Genomic DNA, 18,007 nt, shown 5'->3' on the forward strand with positions numbered 1-18,007 from the left:
AAGCAACATTGTGGGTAGATAAAACTGTTGCTATAAGCATTCACCTAAATGCATTTCACTTAGGGAGAGATGGTTTTCCCATGTGCAGTTGGTACTTTTTGACAACAAAATTGCCTTTCCCTTGGGTAGCCCACAACAAGTATATAAGAACAGCATCTTTCAGCAGGTGTATCACTGTGGCAGAATAGGGATCATCTATGAAGGACAGCATAGTTTATGCCAGCATGACTCTTAATTGCATAAGACTAACAGAGCTATAGCCATAGCAATATATTAGTGCACAATGAATATACATCAAATCGGAGATTTGTCAATTTTTGGCTTTTTTCCAGATGTACTACCACTTGGCCTCAATAGGCCAAACCTGAGGATGACCCTGTATTGAAGCTTAATTTTCAGTATAAGTGAAAATTGCCTGTTGCACTACACAGGTGTGGCTATTATGGAAATTAAACACATATTTGTATCATATTCTGGATATTTATTTTCATCTTATACTCTTATTTAACAGGATCTAGAAAATCTGTTAACTGTGAAAAACTTGAAAAAGATATGAACACTGAGGCACAATTAATAAACATGATACAATCTTTTTAAAGTGAACACATTGCCCTGAATAAACATTTGATTGTCATTTTCAGCAGAAAATATGCCCTTGGCTTCTTAACTCCTTTAAAGACCTAAAATATCATTAAAACAATTTATTATTCATTCATTTGTTATATTCCTGGAGAAATAAAAACAGTTGTACCTGAAATTCCCAATAAATTTGTCATACTATTGACTAGTCTCAAACTGTAGTTACAATAGTACTTCTTCAGTTGCTTTAAACAAAATTTCCACCCAAAAGACCATAAAACCAATTTATGGGCAGCCATGTTAAATCATTCATGTAACTGTGTATGCATGTTTTTCTTTGAATCCATCTATCCAAGGACAGGAGTAAGCAAGCTGTATCTGTCAAGATGTTTTTAAACAGCAACCTTCATTAGCTGTCTTATTGGCTGGTGCTTCTGGATGTTGCTAGCAGGTGTTGTACAAGAATATCTAAGAACCATAGGTTACTTGCCCAATAAGAGCCTTTCCTGAGTCTACTCATTTCCCTCTATGGGTAGACTTCATATATCATATAAAGCATTTTCTCTTTATATATGGCATCACCAAGAAGGACTTGGAAAAAACACACTGGCAAGCTACTGCTAGTCAAGGTCAATAATGTAGGCTGGATGGCTCATTATCAGCTTGTTATGTTCTTATACAACAGTTTATGTACTGTACAGAATAAATATATTCCCATTTAGTTGGTCATTACCTGAAGCAGAATGTTCATAATACATTGAACTAATTATTCAAATAAACATTTATATGTTTTGCATACAGAAGATTCCACATTCACAATCTTGCCCTTTCTAAAAAGACCATATGATAGAAAAACTTAGTGCCTGAGGCCTTAGTAAATAATACTGACTAGAAGTTGTCAGAAGTAGAGATAGCATTTTTCCTATCAAGAGCTGCAGAGGCAACCTCCTGAGCAACTTCAAGGAACTGGTGTCACAAGAGACACTGAACTCTCCCTAGCCTCCAATCCCTTTTTACTCCTGATACTCTTTTCTTTCTCAAGTGGCAGTCTGGAGGAATTGACTGAAAGTTGACATCATAATCTGAATTGATCTCTTGCACAGCACTTTGAAATTAGGTCTAATGCTATGCATGATTGTTAAGGCAATAAGTAATCTAGACCTTATAAATGAACAAAGGGCCTGCTCTGGCAGTGGACAAAGTTCACAGTACCCTATTGGAACTCAAGGAACTATAAATGGCCCCCTCCTCAATAAATAGCAATGGTAGATCTGAAATAATTTCTTCATGAGTAAACAGAAATAGCAGATTGGGGATATTGTGTGACTACTGTAGTAAGATAACTATCACATCTCTAACTACACTAAACTAAAAATACTGCTTTCCTTTTAAGTCGTCAACTATTACTTCTTTATGTCCATCTGCCTTCTTGCAGTTTTCTACCATAGCCAATATCTTTTTGAGTCGCCGATCCAGTGCTTCTAGATGAGCCTCTGATAAGACTGGAGACAGGGGATCTGAGGCTAATGATTCACGCATGACATCACTTAAACGATAAGGCTCAGTAGCAAGCAGTTGCAGCCGCAGGAAAGTTGACTTTTTAATACTGGAGACAATAACAACAAGGAATATATATATATATATATATATATATATATATATATATATATATATATATATATATATATATATGAGAGAAAATATCATATTTAGTATTTCTATCAATGCAATTTAATTAAAATAAATATATATCGACTTGAAATACCAGTATGAACAGGACAGTAATGAGAAGTCTTAGAACTATCAATATGAAAAATATTTATAACTATTATGGAATTCAGTAAAGTAATGTAATTTCTACTCTGATTGCTAAGCTTGATAATAATTTTCTGCTATAGGTATTTGGGAAAAATCCATTCCTTGTTATGACTTAACTGAATCAACCTTAATTTGGTGCTCTTTACAAAAGGTTCCCTGGTTCAGATTACAAACAAATGCATCCTCCTGTAGATTTAGAGTGGAAGTAGTTTGGCAGGCATTTTTCTACCCAGAGCATGTGCATTTTAACAGATTTCTGCCAAAAACATGGTTACATGCTTCTTTGCATTCTGAATTGCCCTATGTCCAAATGTGTCAATTGGGACCTGCCATCAGTCTCAGATAATTCATACTTCAGAATTGGAAAGAGAGCTGGTTCATGGAACTACAGAACTGGGTAAAAGACAAAAATTTGACCTTCAAAATTAATCTATGCAGAGTCACATTAAGCCACCTTGCCCAATATACAGTTCTTTAGATATATTAATCTTCAGCTTTTATAAGAGGATTTGAGGTTCACTCAGAAGTAAATACACAAATGTCACATCCTCCGTACCATTGGATATTCCAACCTCTGATAATTTTCTTTTTTAACCTACATTTTGAGATGAATTAGATTTAGTATTTTCTAAATATGATTGTCATGTTGGGTGAAAATTATGGAGATTATAGCCCAATATCTCTTGAGGACATTCTCTTTGTGAAAGACTGAATTAGGCCACCAGGGCCACAGTATGATAGTTAATTGAGTACTAAATGCAGTTAATGGGCATGCTTTTTGTTATGTAAACAATATTCAAATTGTTGGATATGAGATGGGTGGCAAATAATAATCTCATAATTAAATAAAGAAGTTTGAGCAGTCTCAGCAGTAATGGACTAGTGGTGAGAAACAGTTAAACAGAAATCACACCAGCTCCCACCATACAATCTCCTGTTCTCCTGAACAAACTAAACAGAGGAGGATTTGGATGTGTGATGTCCTCCTCCTACAAACACAGCACTTCTGAGAGGGCACCTTGACAATCTCATTTATGAGCAAGACCAGTTTTTCATTGCAGAAAACTGGACCTTTCTTAAACTATCCTAAATTATATTACCCTGGTAAGGGCAAATTTTGAGGGGCAAAAAAATTGTCCTTACATGCAGCACTGCCGAAGAGGAGTCAGAATAGACATTTCATCATGAGAATGTCTCCCAAACCTAAAAACAAGAACAAAAATAACAGATTAGGGCATAATTTGGGGGAGGAGTGATGCTATCCATTACAATTTCCCTGTTTTCACAAGAGAGAAGGTGGCATAAAACTGCATTCTATTCTTTAATTTTATTCCCACAACAATACTGAAGTATGCTGGACTAAAACTGAATAATCCTATTACTTGAGAACTTGGATCTGGATTTCCCAGTCTAGTCCAACAGACTAATCAATATATGATATGGGCTCATCTCAAGGGATTATTGTACACATTTCAAATGCTGCCGGTGAAATAAAATGTGAAAATAAGGCACAGCTGGATAATGTAGCTATCTTATTCTATTACTAAGAAGAAAGGAATTATCCAGGGGCAAAACATGGTACAGTTGGTAGGAATTATTCTAATCATATTGCTTGTAGTGTTACATTTTATATAACATTATCGTACTGTTAAATTTTAGAATAGTATTATCACTATAGTCTTAAAGTAAATTATAATTCTCCTTCTCATGTGTAAATAATGCCAGTAGATAAGTATTCCTTCACATTCAAATAATACTTGCCAAGTGCTGAGACTGCAGAGACTAAGTCACTGGATTCTAGCACAAGAGTACATTGCAACTGGCTCTTACTTGTTCGAAATCCTTATCTTGTAAACTCTTGCTTTTAAAGACTATCCCACAATAGGGGGGGAGGTGTTATTTTGAATTAGTGCAGTGTAGAGCAGAATAGTTTTTTTTTCAATCTGGGACTTTGCTAAATGTGTTGGAGCTACAGTTCCCAGGACCAGATGGATTACATCCCAAGGTTCTCAAGGAACTGGCAGATGTGATCTCAGAACCACTGAACTATATTTTTCAAAGATCCTGGAGCACTGGGGAACTACCAGAGGACTGGAAAAGTTCCCATCTTCAAAAAAGGGAAAAAAATGGATCCAGGAAATTACAGACCTATCAGCCTGACCTCAATACCTGGGAAGATTCTGGAAAAGATAATCAAACAATGAATCAGTGAATACCTACAGGCAAACCAAGTCATTACTAAAAGCCAACACGGGTTTGTCAAAAACAGATCATCCCAGACAAACCTTATTGCATTCTTTGACCAAGTGACAAAATCAGTGGACCAGAGGAATGTTGTGATATAATTTACTTAGACTTCAGTAAGGCATTTGACAAAGTAGATCACAACCTAGTACTTGATAAGATAGAAAAATGTGGGTTAGACAGCATCACCACCAGATGGATCCATAGCTGGCTGACCGGCTTTACTCAGCGTGTGGTCCTCAATGGAACCACATCTATATGGAGGGAAGTGTGTAGTGGGGTGCCCCAGGGCTCTGTTCTGGGCCCAGTGCTCTTCAACATTTTCATCAATCATTTGGACGAGGGGATAGATGGGGAACTCATCAAATTTGCAGACGACACCAAGCTGGCAGAAGACAGGCTTAGGATACAGGAGGATCTGGACAGACTTGAACACTGGGTGCTATCTAACAATGAAATTCAATGGTGAAAAAAGTAAGGTTCTACATTTAGGCAAGAAAAACCAAATGTATAGGTATAGTATAGGGGATACCTTGCTCAATAGTAGTAACTGTGAGAGGGATCTCGGAGTCCTAGTGGACAATCATTTAAATATGAGCCAGCAGTGTGCTGCAGCTGCCAAAAAAGCCAACACAGTGCTAGGCTGCATTAACAGAGGGATAGAATCAAGATCACGCAAAGTATTAATACCACTCTACAATGCTTTGGTAAGGCCACACTTGGAATACTGCATCCAGTTTTGGTCACCACGATGTAAAAAAGATGTTGAGACTCTAGAAAGAGTACAGAGAAGAGCAACAAAGATGATTAGGGGACTGGAGGTTAAAACATAAGGAAAGGTTGATGGAATTGGGTATGTCTAGTTTAATGAAGAGAAGGACGAGTGGGGACATGATAGCTGTGTTTCAATATCTCAGGGGCTGCCACAGAGAAGAGGGAGTCAAGCTATTTTCCAAAGTGCCTGAAGGCAGGACAAGAAGCAACGGATGGAAACTAATCAAGGAGAGAAGCAGCCTAGAACTAAGGAGAAACTTCCTGACAGTTAGAACAATTAACCAGTGGAACAACCTGCCTTCAGAAGCGGTGAAAGCTCCAACACTGGAAGTTTTTAAGAAGAAACTGGACAGCCATTTGTCCGAAATGGTATAGGGTTACCTGCCTGAGCAGGAGGTTGCATTTGATGACCTCCAAGGTCCCTTCCAACTTTAGCCTTGTTTTCAAAGATGCAGATCATTATATGTCAGAGTTCAAAAGCCTTCCAAAATATCTTGCCCACCCTTAAGAAGATAGCAGCACTTTCTCACCCTCTGCCATTGTCCAGGTGAAGATAAAAAGTGTGGTTACCAAACTTTTCAAATGTCTCATAGTGATGCCTGTCCATATTTCCTGCAGATAAAGAAAAAACAGTGGAAGAAAATGTGTCACCAACATTTGCCCATACCTGAACTATAAGGCCAAAAGTATACAGTACATTTGTTCTTTGGAAAATATGGATGCCAACTGTCACTCAGTTCTGTTTCTGACATGAATCTGTTCACACAGAGAATTGTCTTGAGAGTGATCAGGTTCTGAGGTGGCCATTAGAATATATAATATTGGAATACACATATACACTGCTCTTCTGCCACTATCAGAAGTGTCTGAGTCTACATACTATAGCTACCATGTAAACACAGGAATAGGTGTGATTTCTTCAATAAGTCACCAGTAGGTACAATAATATACAATATATATTTTGCTTAATGAATTGGAGCCCAAGATACAATTTCAAGCCTAACTTGGACATAGCCAGCAAATAAATGCAAGAACAGGATGCTACCCATTACTGCACAAACATCACAAATGCACAGCTTCTGTATGTTAGGCTTTGAGCAGATGCTAAGAACCACACCCCAAAATTGGGCAGGATAAATGTTTAGTTTAATTTTATCTTTTCATACTTAAAATCGTAAACTATGATGGCAAAACACAATGTCTGTACTTAATAATATATAAATTAAGTGCATGATGGAGTCCACATATCTACAAAAGATAATGTGCTTTCACCAAATATACTTTATTCTGCAAGATATAAAAAATATGGATTTTCCAAAGCCAAAGGTCATGTAGTATATAACCTGATTTATAGGGTGGGAGAGTGAATGTGTATGTGTATTCAAATAAATCCTTTTTTCTAAACCTCTAACTGAGGAACATCACCAAGTTAGATTATCAGTATTTGAATAGATTATATTATCTTTTAAGATGTTATGTTTGTGCTTTTGCTGCCCACTAATCAAATAGGTTAGTCTGATTGGTCAGTTAAACAGTGTAATAACAATACATAATAAGCAGCTGCATTTTTGGAGCAAAAATTGGGAATAGATGGGGTAACCAATCCTCTAAATCAGGGGTGTCAAACTGCCAGCCCGTGGGCTGGTTGCATCATCTGGAGGCCGCGCCCACCCCAGCTCCAGCAATGCAAGGAAAGTCTCAATATGTCGCGACACATCACGTGATGCAGTGAGTTTGATACCCATGCTCTAAATGCTTATACTGTATATTTCTACTGTTAAAATATGGGATATAGGATATGAATATGAAAATATGCAGTGCTTCCACTAGAGGGTATAGTGAAACATGTTTGCTATTATAAACCATAAAATAAATATTGCATGTTGAGCAGTATTTTGAATATGGGAGTTTTTAGCTAGCCACATTTTATCTGAATTTTCTTACATGTATCCTGAAAACAATCAGCAAAGGTTTAAGTTTTGTTTCTGTGTAAGTCTGAAAGGTGAGACTTTGTTTGCATATTAACCCGAAGCTGAGGAAAAGAGCAAAAATAAGTTACACTTTTGTGCTCTACAACATGGACAGTTTATCAAACCTGCAGAGCCATTGGCAATTGGTTGGACAGAACAGGAATAAATCGTAAGGTGACCAACCGTCCTCCTTTAGGGAGGACAGTCCTTCTTTTGTAAGTTCTGTCCTCTCTCGAAAAGTGTCCTCCTACATTCCTCCTTTTCGATATTTGAAGACTAATCTGTAAATCTCTGTATTCGATCGATGCTGAGCTGATCCATTGTGTGTGATGTGATGTATTTGTATTTACATGACGATTTGTCAAGGCTTGGTACAGTGCGGCAAGACGCGATTATGAGACGCATGCGTTCTGCACAGAATTGTTTTGAGAGTGCGCTGCTCACAAGAGTGCGCCGCGCATAAGTGGCTTTATTTATTTCTTACTGAAACATGACACGGCACGCACGCATTAGACTCACTTCTTTCTCAGTGAATATTCAATCATACATAGGTGAGCACAGTAATTCACGTTTTATTAATTCATTAATTATTAATTTATTAATTTATTATCTATTTAATAATTTCCAAATATGTATAATTTTATTTACAAGTTTATTCGCTTATGTTAGTTTCAGTTTTAATAATTAATTTTATTTATTCATATTTTTTTCTTCAATTTATTTGTGTCCTCCTTCTCATTGTAAAAAAGTTGGTCACCTTATAAATCGGCCAACAGTAGGCATTGGTAAAAGGTGAATATAAGGCCCTTCAGTGAACTTTCTGAAATTATTCAGAAATTTATTTAAGATGCAGGCTTCTAAATTCCTTATTGTGACAAGTTTTAACTGGCATGAATTTAGTTCTTCTAAAGAGGGATAAACAACTGAGAAAAAGAATATCCCCTTATGGAATAGTAAGGCATTGCTTAAAAAAACAGGCCAAAATAAGAGACTCTGAGAAATGTTACAGAAGGAGCAATTGTTTTCTTGTGAATTTCAGCACAATGTATTGCCAATGAAAGCCTATTCTAGAGAAGCTGGTGGGCAGCCAGTTTTACACAGAAAAGAGATCCTTTGTTTTGTAAGATGCAGTGGGTCATATGGTTAAGAAACTCTAGCATCCCAGTCTCCCTCCTACAAGCTGAGCTGAAACATCTGCAGTGGAAATGCCAGACAGAGACTGAATCAAAGGCATGATCTGGGGCCTTCTGCTCCTATCTTTTGCTACCACTGATCCAGGTCTCTTGTCCCCAGTATAAATTCATTAACATACTCACCCATGAGAAAATCAAGCATGGTCATGTCAATGAGACTCAGAAGTCGGGCAGTGTTGTCATAGGGTGGGGTCTTGCGAACCTGAGCACAGTAATTTTCATTCAGTTCCCACCTGGGAAAAGTCAGCCATTGTGAAATATTATCTGCTAAACTTTTCTGCTAAACTTATCTGCTAATGTCTCTGTTCCAAAAGGCCTTAAAAATTAATTGCTTTGGACAGGCTTCTAATGGATGATCATTTACAATAGTTCATTTTTAGTATTCTATCCATTTATCCAGTTTTCTCTCCCTCTGTTAGAATTCTAAACCACCATTGTTCTACACTTTCCGGTGGCATTTAAGAATATTTACCAACATAAAATGTCTACGGTGTGTTTTCAAATATAATTAAGTTATTCTTCATTTTAATTTTATTTATGTCTTTCTGTTTTAAACTGCTGAGGTGTATTGGTAAACAGTAGTACATGAAGTCTTAATAGCAATAATAAATACATCTCATATTGAAAAAAAGAAGCAGCTTTGGTTGAACTCCTTCCTCACATCACCTTAACCATTTTGTTATTTTGCAAATGTATGTTGTATGGGTACGGAGATTCTTTTGATCCTGTTTGCATGATGCTACAGTTACTTAATTAAAGGCCAAAATACTTAGCTGTGTGAGCTGAGCTGCAAATGACTCTTCTCTCTTTTTTCAGTCACGCAGATGCATATTAAGCGATGACACACAAATCAGAAATCTCTGAAGCATCTTTTCCTCTTTCTGCCAGTAAAATTACCATGAAAATAAGTCGCACAATAAAATTCTATTCCCTTTTCAAAGCAATGAAAATGTGCTGGCACTTTTCATTGCTTACAGGGTGAACCTTGATCCTGAGACCTTAAGAAAAGCAACAGAAATAGAGAAAGTGGTATGCTTTCTCTGAAATACAATATATTTTTGTGATATGAGTCTTTTCCAGCGGTATGAAGCAGTATATCTCAACCTCTTAAAAGAAGATATTAATTCCCTCTTCTTCATTTCCAGAAGATAGTGTCAGACAGGTGACAAATCAGAATTTATTCATAGTATGGTAAATAGGAGGATATATCTTTCTGTTGATATCCATCTTCTGTCGTGGTTATATGTTTACATTTTTTATTTTAGATTTCTGAATCTTTTTTGATATTGTATCTGAAGCTCAATATGTTTATATGTATAAAAAATATAAAAAGCTATTTCCATTAGTTGCTTAAGGCCCATACTAATCTTTTTTAAACAGAATCAGGTTCTCCAAATCACTAGTGATGAAAGAGCCACTGACTATTCTGCAGGTTTGGTGTTCTTTGCTCTCTTACCAGACTTTTCTTGTGGGCCTATGTGAGCATAAAAGCAAGGGGAATAAAAACAGTAAAACAGATGCAAAACAAATACAAGAAGGTAATATAGTGATATCCAAATTGATGGGCTGATGGATATACTTTCATGGTTTGTACAGATTCTTTTATGTTTAGACTACATGCCTCATTTTCTCCTTTCTTTGACTGTCCTATTTCTTCAACCATTTCATTTGTCTCTACTCTATCTAGAATTTGCTTTTTGCCTATTAAATTTTTTTTTTAAATTGTACTGGCTTTTCTTTTCTCCTTTTGGATACTCACTCAGCTTTCTTGATTTTGGAATAGGAACGCCTCCAGGGACTCCGCCAAGACTGGCGTTCAGCTATCGCTTTGTCAGGCAACAAGGCTGCCATGGATCCCTCAAGCTGGTCAGGTTTGCCACACAAAGCATGTTCAGTAGAGCAATAGTAGGAGCACTCACCAAAGAAACAGATGTTGCCAGCTGGTTGATCCAGGCAAAATGGAGGGAAGCAAAAGTTAGGGAACTGCAACACAGAAACATTTTTTCTATGATAGATCATGCTACCACCTGCCTTAAACAGATTTGAAGAGAGAAGGGAATAGTTTAAATTCCTGTCAGAGTTAATCTGTGTTTGCCTTCTCTAACTTGTTGTGTTTATTACAATGCAGTAATTGTAGGCGCCACACTAAATCTAGAGGCCAGTTTATTGGGAAAGATTTATACAATTACCTCCATAAATTTAAAGACACAATCATTCATTGTTTCCAAAGTTGGTGTCAAGAAGGGACAGGGAGATACGCACCTGGAGAGATGAAAAACGTTTTAAACAGTTTCTTATCTGTTGTAATGTCACGGATTTCATTGCTTATGTTCACCAACCGTCCAGAAACTGGGGGAATTCTTCTAAAGTCCAGGATCCTGCATAGAAAAGGCAAATACAGCACAAAGGTTTGAATAAAGAATAGACAGCTTAGCCTATACATTATTAATATCATAACGCCTACAATCAAACAATATCAATTAACTTTTTTCTAACAGTTGCATTAGCTATCACATTATGATGTGGGCCTCAAGCCTTGACCTGAGGTTTGCCTTCTAGCTTAGCAAACTTCTATGGACTGGGTGCATTGAAGGGTATCTTGAATCACCTTCTGCCCCTTTATGGAACTCTTGGTGAAGGATTCCTTGATAGATTGCCTCTTACCTTGTGAGGTTTGGATTGTAACCGCAATGCTCTGAATGAATTAGAACCCTCATCTAAATTTCTTATGATGCTCCGTTGCTCTGAAATTTAATTGGGGCTTCCCAGCTGGTTAGGGAGACCCGGGGCAAAAGTGTGGTAAATCCTGCTAGATGTTGGATTGTACCCCTCAAGGATAGTTTTTACTGATGTCTAATCTGAACCCAGTGATGGCTAAGCTTTAAAATGGCCAGGCTTCATATAAACATGACACGTTTAGTCAGGTACACAATACCTTCTGTCACAACCAGAACCCTGGATACCCCAAGCAGAGCTAGAGTTTCAGAATGGCTACCAATAATTTTGTCATGGTCTCAACACACTAAATCAAATGATGAAAACTTGTGGCCTTCTAGAAGTTCTAGGATTCCTGTTTCCTTTAAGTAAACATTTTAATCCTGTATTCAGATGTATTTCCCCACAAAATCTAAAAGAGTATAGATTATCCAACCCTGTTCTATAACTTGTTGTATGCCTGGATCTTATATCAACTGAAATCACTATTTTGATTGATTATGTGCCTTTAAGTCATTTTCAACTCCTAGCAATCACATAAATAGATTTTTTTCATGATCTGTCCTAATCTAATCTTCCACGTTTTCCAACACTGCAGTCATTGCCATTGTAACTGAATCCACCACCTCGCTGCTATCACCTTCTTCTTCTCCTCTTTCCTTTCACTTTTCCCAGAACTAGACCCTTCTCCAGAGATCCAGTTTTTCACATAATATGTCCAAAGTAAGATAATTTGAGTCTGGTCATTTGATCCTTGAGTGAGAACACTTGCTTGATTTGTTCAGTGATCCATTGATGTCCCTGTTATTTTCAGATGTCTTCTCAAACACCAGCATTTTAAAGCAGCAGGCTGGTTATATTGCTATTTTTATTATGATGTATATCTCACTATTCTTTCTGCTCACGTTCAGGGCAGGAAATTGTTGTCTACTAGCTCAGCCTTACCTACTCTGATAACAACAGCTCGAAAGAGTCTAAGTAGAGTTATTTCCATGTACTACTGGGATTATTCTGCAACAGAAAATGCCAAAAGCCGAGTCTATCTACAGACAAAGAGTATGGTATTTTTTTTTACTAACTCCTCCTGAAAACAGAGCAGAGATGTATTTTGAACAAGAGAATTAGATTGAACTTACCTGTCCAAGTGGAAAGCTGCTATTTCTGCATTGTGCCGCTCAAAGTCTGAAAAGTAAAAGAAGTCTGCTGAAGTCTCCTGGTCTCGGGTTTGCCTAGGAAGGCAGAGAGAAGAGTAGAATGAGATTATCAGAAACAAGTTTCCCTAAAATGTACTTCATCCAGCTCTCAGATTTCCCCAACAGTTTGACATTACTGAGAATTCTGGGAAGATGTCAACATTTGGCAGATGCTCATATAGAAATTGTCAGGAAAATAATGTCTTGTGGCTGAAGTCAAAGCCACATCTCCTTTCACCTGGGAGATCATTGTGTACATAAGATAAGAATGTGCAAGGTTCTTACAGCAAGTCAGATTTGCATCCATCATTGTGGTATTTTATAGCAGTAGTAACTCTTGTGACTGCAAGTAGTGATATTTTGTCAGTCTAGCTGGAGATGTTGGAGACATTTTGCATGCATGTTCTGAAGAGCTACAGTCTTTCAGCTGAATCTGTTCAAACAAACTAGCATCCAATTGATGCCGTTCAATTTTACCATTTTAAAGTATTTTTCTCAGTTCAAACCTTTCCAGGAATGTTTGGATTACAATGTCCATTATTTCCAAATGGGAAGTCTTGGGATTGTGAATTCCAGTTTGAAAAACACTAAGAGCTTCAATTTAAACCTTTCACCAGCAGAGGTCGCACATCTCCATCAAAACCGAACTCTGTTGATGAGGGCTGCAGTAGCTACAACTGCGCTAGGGTGGTAATAACGATAACTATTTTTTACTATTATAGCGCCATATGTAACCATCTTGTGCTATAAAATTTCAGAGCAATTTTAAGGATATTTCGATTAAATATTCAGTGCAATCAATCTGAACACTCACGAATAAGGCACTAATTTGGGGAAAGCAGGCATATTGATAGGGAACAGAAGTGCAAGATTGCTGTTGTTTTGCTAGGATACAGGCATTACAACATGCTTTAAAGGGTTGTGAATGTTTTTTTTTTCTGGAGCTTTGAATATTTTTTTGTTCTAATTCTAATTAAAATATGACACTGCCTGCTAGTATTTTGAGTTATTTTCCTAGATGTTCCCAATACAATGAGAACCTGCCCATTTTTGAAAGAACACTTAAATTCCGTCTTTAACTTGTAATCAGATTTGCAGATGTTAATGATTTATTATACTATTCCTGTCTAATTTTATTATCTCTGTGGCCATGACCCTTTTTCTGCAGATGAAACCCCATGAGAAATACAGAGCAAGTGAATCCATTTTTGTTTCAATGCCAGCCTTATAAAATATACTATATGGAATATAGAAACAGACTGTCCCAGCAAAGGGGTACATGTATTATTTAGTTTTATTCCCTTTTGCCAAGAAATCAATATGGAGGCATCCTTGTAGTCAGCAGAAGATGTACTTGACTTTTATATTTTGATGCTTACAGTTAAGTTTCTTCTGATAGAATTATTGCATAGGTGTGTTTAGAAATACAGCCAATGGTACAAACTTCTTTTTCACTTGGGATACAGATGCCAATGCCAGGATTACCTTATCAGTTTGCTATACAAAGATGTTTTAACTACCAATTAATTTACAAAGTGCAGGTTTAATGTAAACCCATCGAGGATCGGTGCAATGCATGAAAAGATGCTTAGGGTCAGAATATTAATAAAGAGAACTCAGATTGAAATTCCTGAATTTTCAGCTAACAGCCTTTGGAATTGCACTCTCAGCATATCCAAACAAACCATTTTGGAGGAGATCACAATTAATGTATCAAGATGCCTTACTTCATAGGTTTGAAGAGAGCTTGGCCATGATTGGGAAAAGTCATGATAAGCTTCAGTTGAGTTCCTCCAGGCTTCTGGACTGAAATGACATTAACAAGCATTAGACTCATGAAGAGATTCAGATTGCTATATTTTTCATTTTATAGAAGAGAGTAAAATGATCCATTTATCTAATTCATTCAAAAAAAAAGGATACCTCCTTGAAAAGTGTTTGTTGAATAAAAATCATGATCCTATACATGGTACAAGGTAAGCTTCTTTCTCATGCTTTTACTGTTTCATATCACATTTCATCCTAAATATGATGTCTACCAAACTGGGTTTTGTAATCAATGGCTGTGGTAGTTTTATTACCACTTAGAGATTGCTTATCCTCTGTATGTGGTTCTGCAGTAATTTAATAATAATTGACCCCTAAATTTAATTTTTGATCTGACCACCTATTGTGCTAGGCCCTCTTATAGATATAACATCCAGTAATTATTTAATACGAGTGTTCTTCATTAGCTTCAAGTTTTTTATGCATTTTAGATTCAAAATCAAATTATTATTTCCTCAATCTTCATCTTTCAGTATTTTTCTGTTAGAATTATTATAACAGAATACAGAATATGTATACTATATATTATAATATGCTTTTCCACATGTTAAAGAGTAACTATAGCTATCAAGCTGTTTAGCTCTGCTGTCATGTATCTGCCAATGGCATGTGTGTGTTTAAATTAAAAAAAATATTAAAAATAACAAAGAGAGAAACCTGGCTGTCTTTGTTTACACTGAGGATCTTGGCAAACTCCTGGCATGGGGGATGTAATTAATGAGCTTATCTGGTTCCCAAATTTCACTTTTGCAAATCAAATAGCCCAGAAACAAACTGCCAAACGTGATGAGTTCATTTTCCCAGCAGGTGGAGGAGGGGAGAAGATAAGATGTCAGGTTGCTTTAACACATCTAAATAAAACATTCAGTAAAACAAATAAACAGGGAAATCTAATCTGTTCAAGATGTCATTACTTTGTACCCTTGGATTTCAGTCAAAATTTGTTAACAAAAAGTGTGGCTGTGGGCTACAAAAAGATAGTCCCTATCTTGGTTGGTTAATACTAAGTAGCTCATATGCAGAAGAGATGCCTCCCTGTTCTAGCACTCTTCTCTGTGGATGGTTTAACTGGGTTTATTCTGAAGTAAAGAAAGGAAACACTAGAAAAGCAAACATTAGAAAAGAGAAAACAGGATGAGGAAACAAACAATGAGTTAGTTGGAGCATCTGAAATGCTGTGTAGTACCTGAACTGATAATTTTCTGCTTGGCCAAATCCTTCATCAAGTCATGGCAAGAGGGATCATGGCGGGCATACAGTTCATAGCGATTGATTCCAGCATAAAAACTGAGCCAAGCAGGGTGAGCATTGTGGTCCTGAAGGTCTTCTGCATTGTTGCTTCTGATTCTGCAAATCCAACATACAAAATCAAGCACTCTATTAAGTTATTATTACATCCTATATATGAATACTGAATTTACACACTGAGTTACAAGCAAAGCAAAGGTACAGTTTAAAGATATCAACATATTAAGGCTATCCTGAATTATCTAGAAGTAACCCCTCTCCCAACATTATGACAACCTATGTTTTTAAGAATAACTCAATGCATATGAAAGCCAACACCAGCTAAAGAACTGGCAGCTGTGACTTCAGTTTTTGAACAAATAACAATAATAATTAAAGCTGACACATAAATAACAATAATAATTAAAGCTGACACATAATATTCTAGTTTGATTTTATTAAATGTTTTTTCATTTATTCTCCTGGTGATCGTTATTTATTTATTTGTTTTATAATATGAATATACCCAGGAGTCATATTTTTACCCATATTACTAACTATATATATATATATATATATATATATATATATATATATATATATATATATATATATATATATACCTTTTTCTTCTAGTTTGTACTTTCCATATCAAATAGCAAAATCCTGCTGTAAGTGAATACATCATAAGTAGCATCATAATTGTCTATTAGGAATAATAGAGAAAAGAACTGGAAAGAGAGGAGAAGTACAAGGATGTTGGTTCATTCTGAATATAGAGGGACATTTGGAAATCAGCATAATATACAGTGGTAAATTATAATAATATAATCACAACAACCTGTGGAAAATACTTCCCTCTGAATCTGGATCCTGGCATACATGCTTTCAGTACTGATTTTATATATTGTTCTTTGACATTGTTGTACAAGTCTTAGGAAGTACTCATGGTATAAGAGCATTTCAGCTACAATTACAATTCTTTCCATAATAGATGGGCATTCTTATTTCAACAATGGCATAAAAGGGAGAAAGTGGGTCACAATAGGAGATTGTATGACAGAACTTCATCTGAATAAAAGGGCAACAATCAGTGATCTTCCCACCATCTCTTCCTCTTTCTCTCTCTCTTAGTCACATCTCTTAGCAACCATTTCACTTTATAACAAAGTTGATCACTAATGAGGAGAAGGTGATACTATATCACATGCCTCAGGGAGGAGTCAGAATCAAATTACATAACATAATCTTAGTCTGGCTTCTTATCAACATAACCTACTGAGATTCAAATGCTTCCAAAATGGGGAAAGAAAATATTATGCACTTAATAATAAAATCTGGGCAGGAATAGATACAAGCTCATCCAAGAAGGGACACACCAAACTGAAGGAGTCATCCAGAAGAAAAAGAGGATCTCTCACCGTTCATCACTACTTTTTATGAAGAGGTTCATCTTTGGTCTGGTCCCAAATAGTTTGTCTTTCCTTACAACTTTTGGGATTGGGATCTTATACAGAGGATGATCAAAAAGAGCAGACAATTTAGATTTTATTTTCTGGTTGGGTTTTTCTTTGGTTTCCTGTTGCTTGATGTTGGCATCTTGGAGAGCCACATTGCTGAGGCCATCCACATGTGACACATCTTCTGTTGAGTGAAATCCTTTTTCCAGGGAGCTGTTACTGCTACTAAAATCCTGAAGATTCCTTAGATTCAGCTTATTCTGAGCTGCTAATATAGAACTGGGTGATAAATGGTCCAAGGTATCTGTTGCTTTAGAGAGACACCTGCAGGACTTATAATCAGCAGAGGGCACAAAATCTATCACAATGTGTATCAGGACAACCATAAGGAGAAAAAGACAAAGGGTGGCTTTGAGTTTCTTCTGGAACAAAAAAGGCAAGTAGCGTACCATCTTCATGGATTCTTAGATACAGCAAGATGCAATGGAATATCACAAATTCACATGAAAATAGCAAAAAGTCTCTCTTCTTTTTCAGTCCTAATTGTAAGAATGCAGTAGTAAGAATAGTACTTCCAGAACTGTAATCCAGGGAGAAATGCAGAAATCCAACCTTTTCCAGGTAAAATAAACAATTAAACAACTATAATCTCTTCATTTATGTTATAACCAGCCTTACTTATGAAAAAAAATAAAGCTACTTCTGCTACAAAAATTTCCTTCATCAAGTAATCCTCAACAAGAAAAGAGAAAAAGAGCAATTGTCTATGAATTTTAACTATGTTAATAAGAGAAGAGCAGGTGGAGTCAAGGTTAATTTGGAGAGGCCAAACTCCAAATCAATAGTAGCAGATTAGCCAATCTGTAGGTCTCTTCAAATCATAGCGTCATGTAACAGCAGTTGTTAAAACTGTGCTATTGCAACATGATAACTTGCACTGGAGCTTTTTGGCTGAAATATCTTTTATTTTTTAAAAAATAAAAAATAGATGAAGCTTGGGCTATCAA

At 36.4% G+C, this 18,007-nt stretch overlaps 1 protein-coding gene across 1 annotated transcript; it reads right to left on the minus strand.

The window, feature by feature from the left end:
* Window positions 1–464: 464 nt before the first annotated feature.
* On the minus strand, window positions 465–17,723 carry LOC120304648 (extracellular serine/threonine protein kinase FAM20C-like). The gene is made up of 10 exons (XM_039335487.1): window positions 16,962–17,723; window positions 15,500–15,660; window positions 14,214–14,292; window positions 12,430–12,522; window positions 10,841–10,956; window positions 10,338–10,518; window positions 8,702–8,811; window positions 5,946–6,027; window positions 3,541–3,600; window positions 465–2,185 (listed from the first exon to the last, which is right to left on the minus strand). The coding sequence occupies exons 1-10, from the start codon at window positions 17,456–17,458 to the stop codon at window positions 1,948–1,950; spliced, it is 1,617 nt and encodes a 538-aa protein (XP_039191421.1). The 5' UTR covers window positions 17,459–17,723; the 3' UTR covers window positions 465–1,947.
* Between the last annotated feature and the right edge of the window lie 284 nt (window positions 17,724–18,007).

Source organism: Crotalus tigris, unplaced genomic scaffold, assembly GCF_016545835.1.
Source record: "Crotalus tigris isolate CLP2741 ecotype Arizona unplaced genomic scaffold, ASM1654583v1 scf7180000017644.4837335, whole genome shotgun sequence".
Classification (NCBI taxonomy): Eukaryota; Metazoa; Chordata; class Lepidosauria; order Squamata; family Viperidae; genus Crotalus; species Crotalus tigris.

What these genes read in the sequence shown, in the direction of transcription:
- LOC120304648 (XM_039335487.1), bottom strand. Translation starts at nt 17,458, where the DNA reads ATGAAGATGGTACGCTACTTGCCTTTTTTGTTCCAGAAGAAACTCAAA. An exon ending in GCAGCTTTCCACTTGGACAG is followed by an intron (nt 10,957 to 12,429) that starts GTAAGTTCAATC and finishes TTTTCTATGCAG; the next exon opens with GATCCTGGACTTTAGAAGAA. An exon ending in CATGCTTGATTTTCTCATGG is followed by an intron (nt 6,028 to 8,701) that starts GTGAGTATGTTA and finishes CTTTATCTGCAG; the next exon opens with GAAATATGGACAGGCATCAC.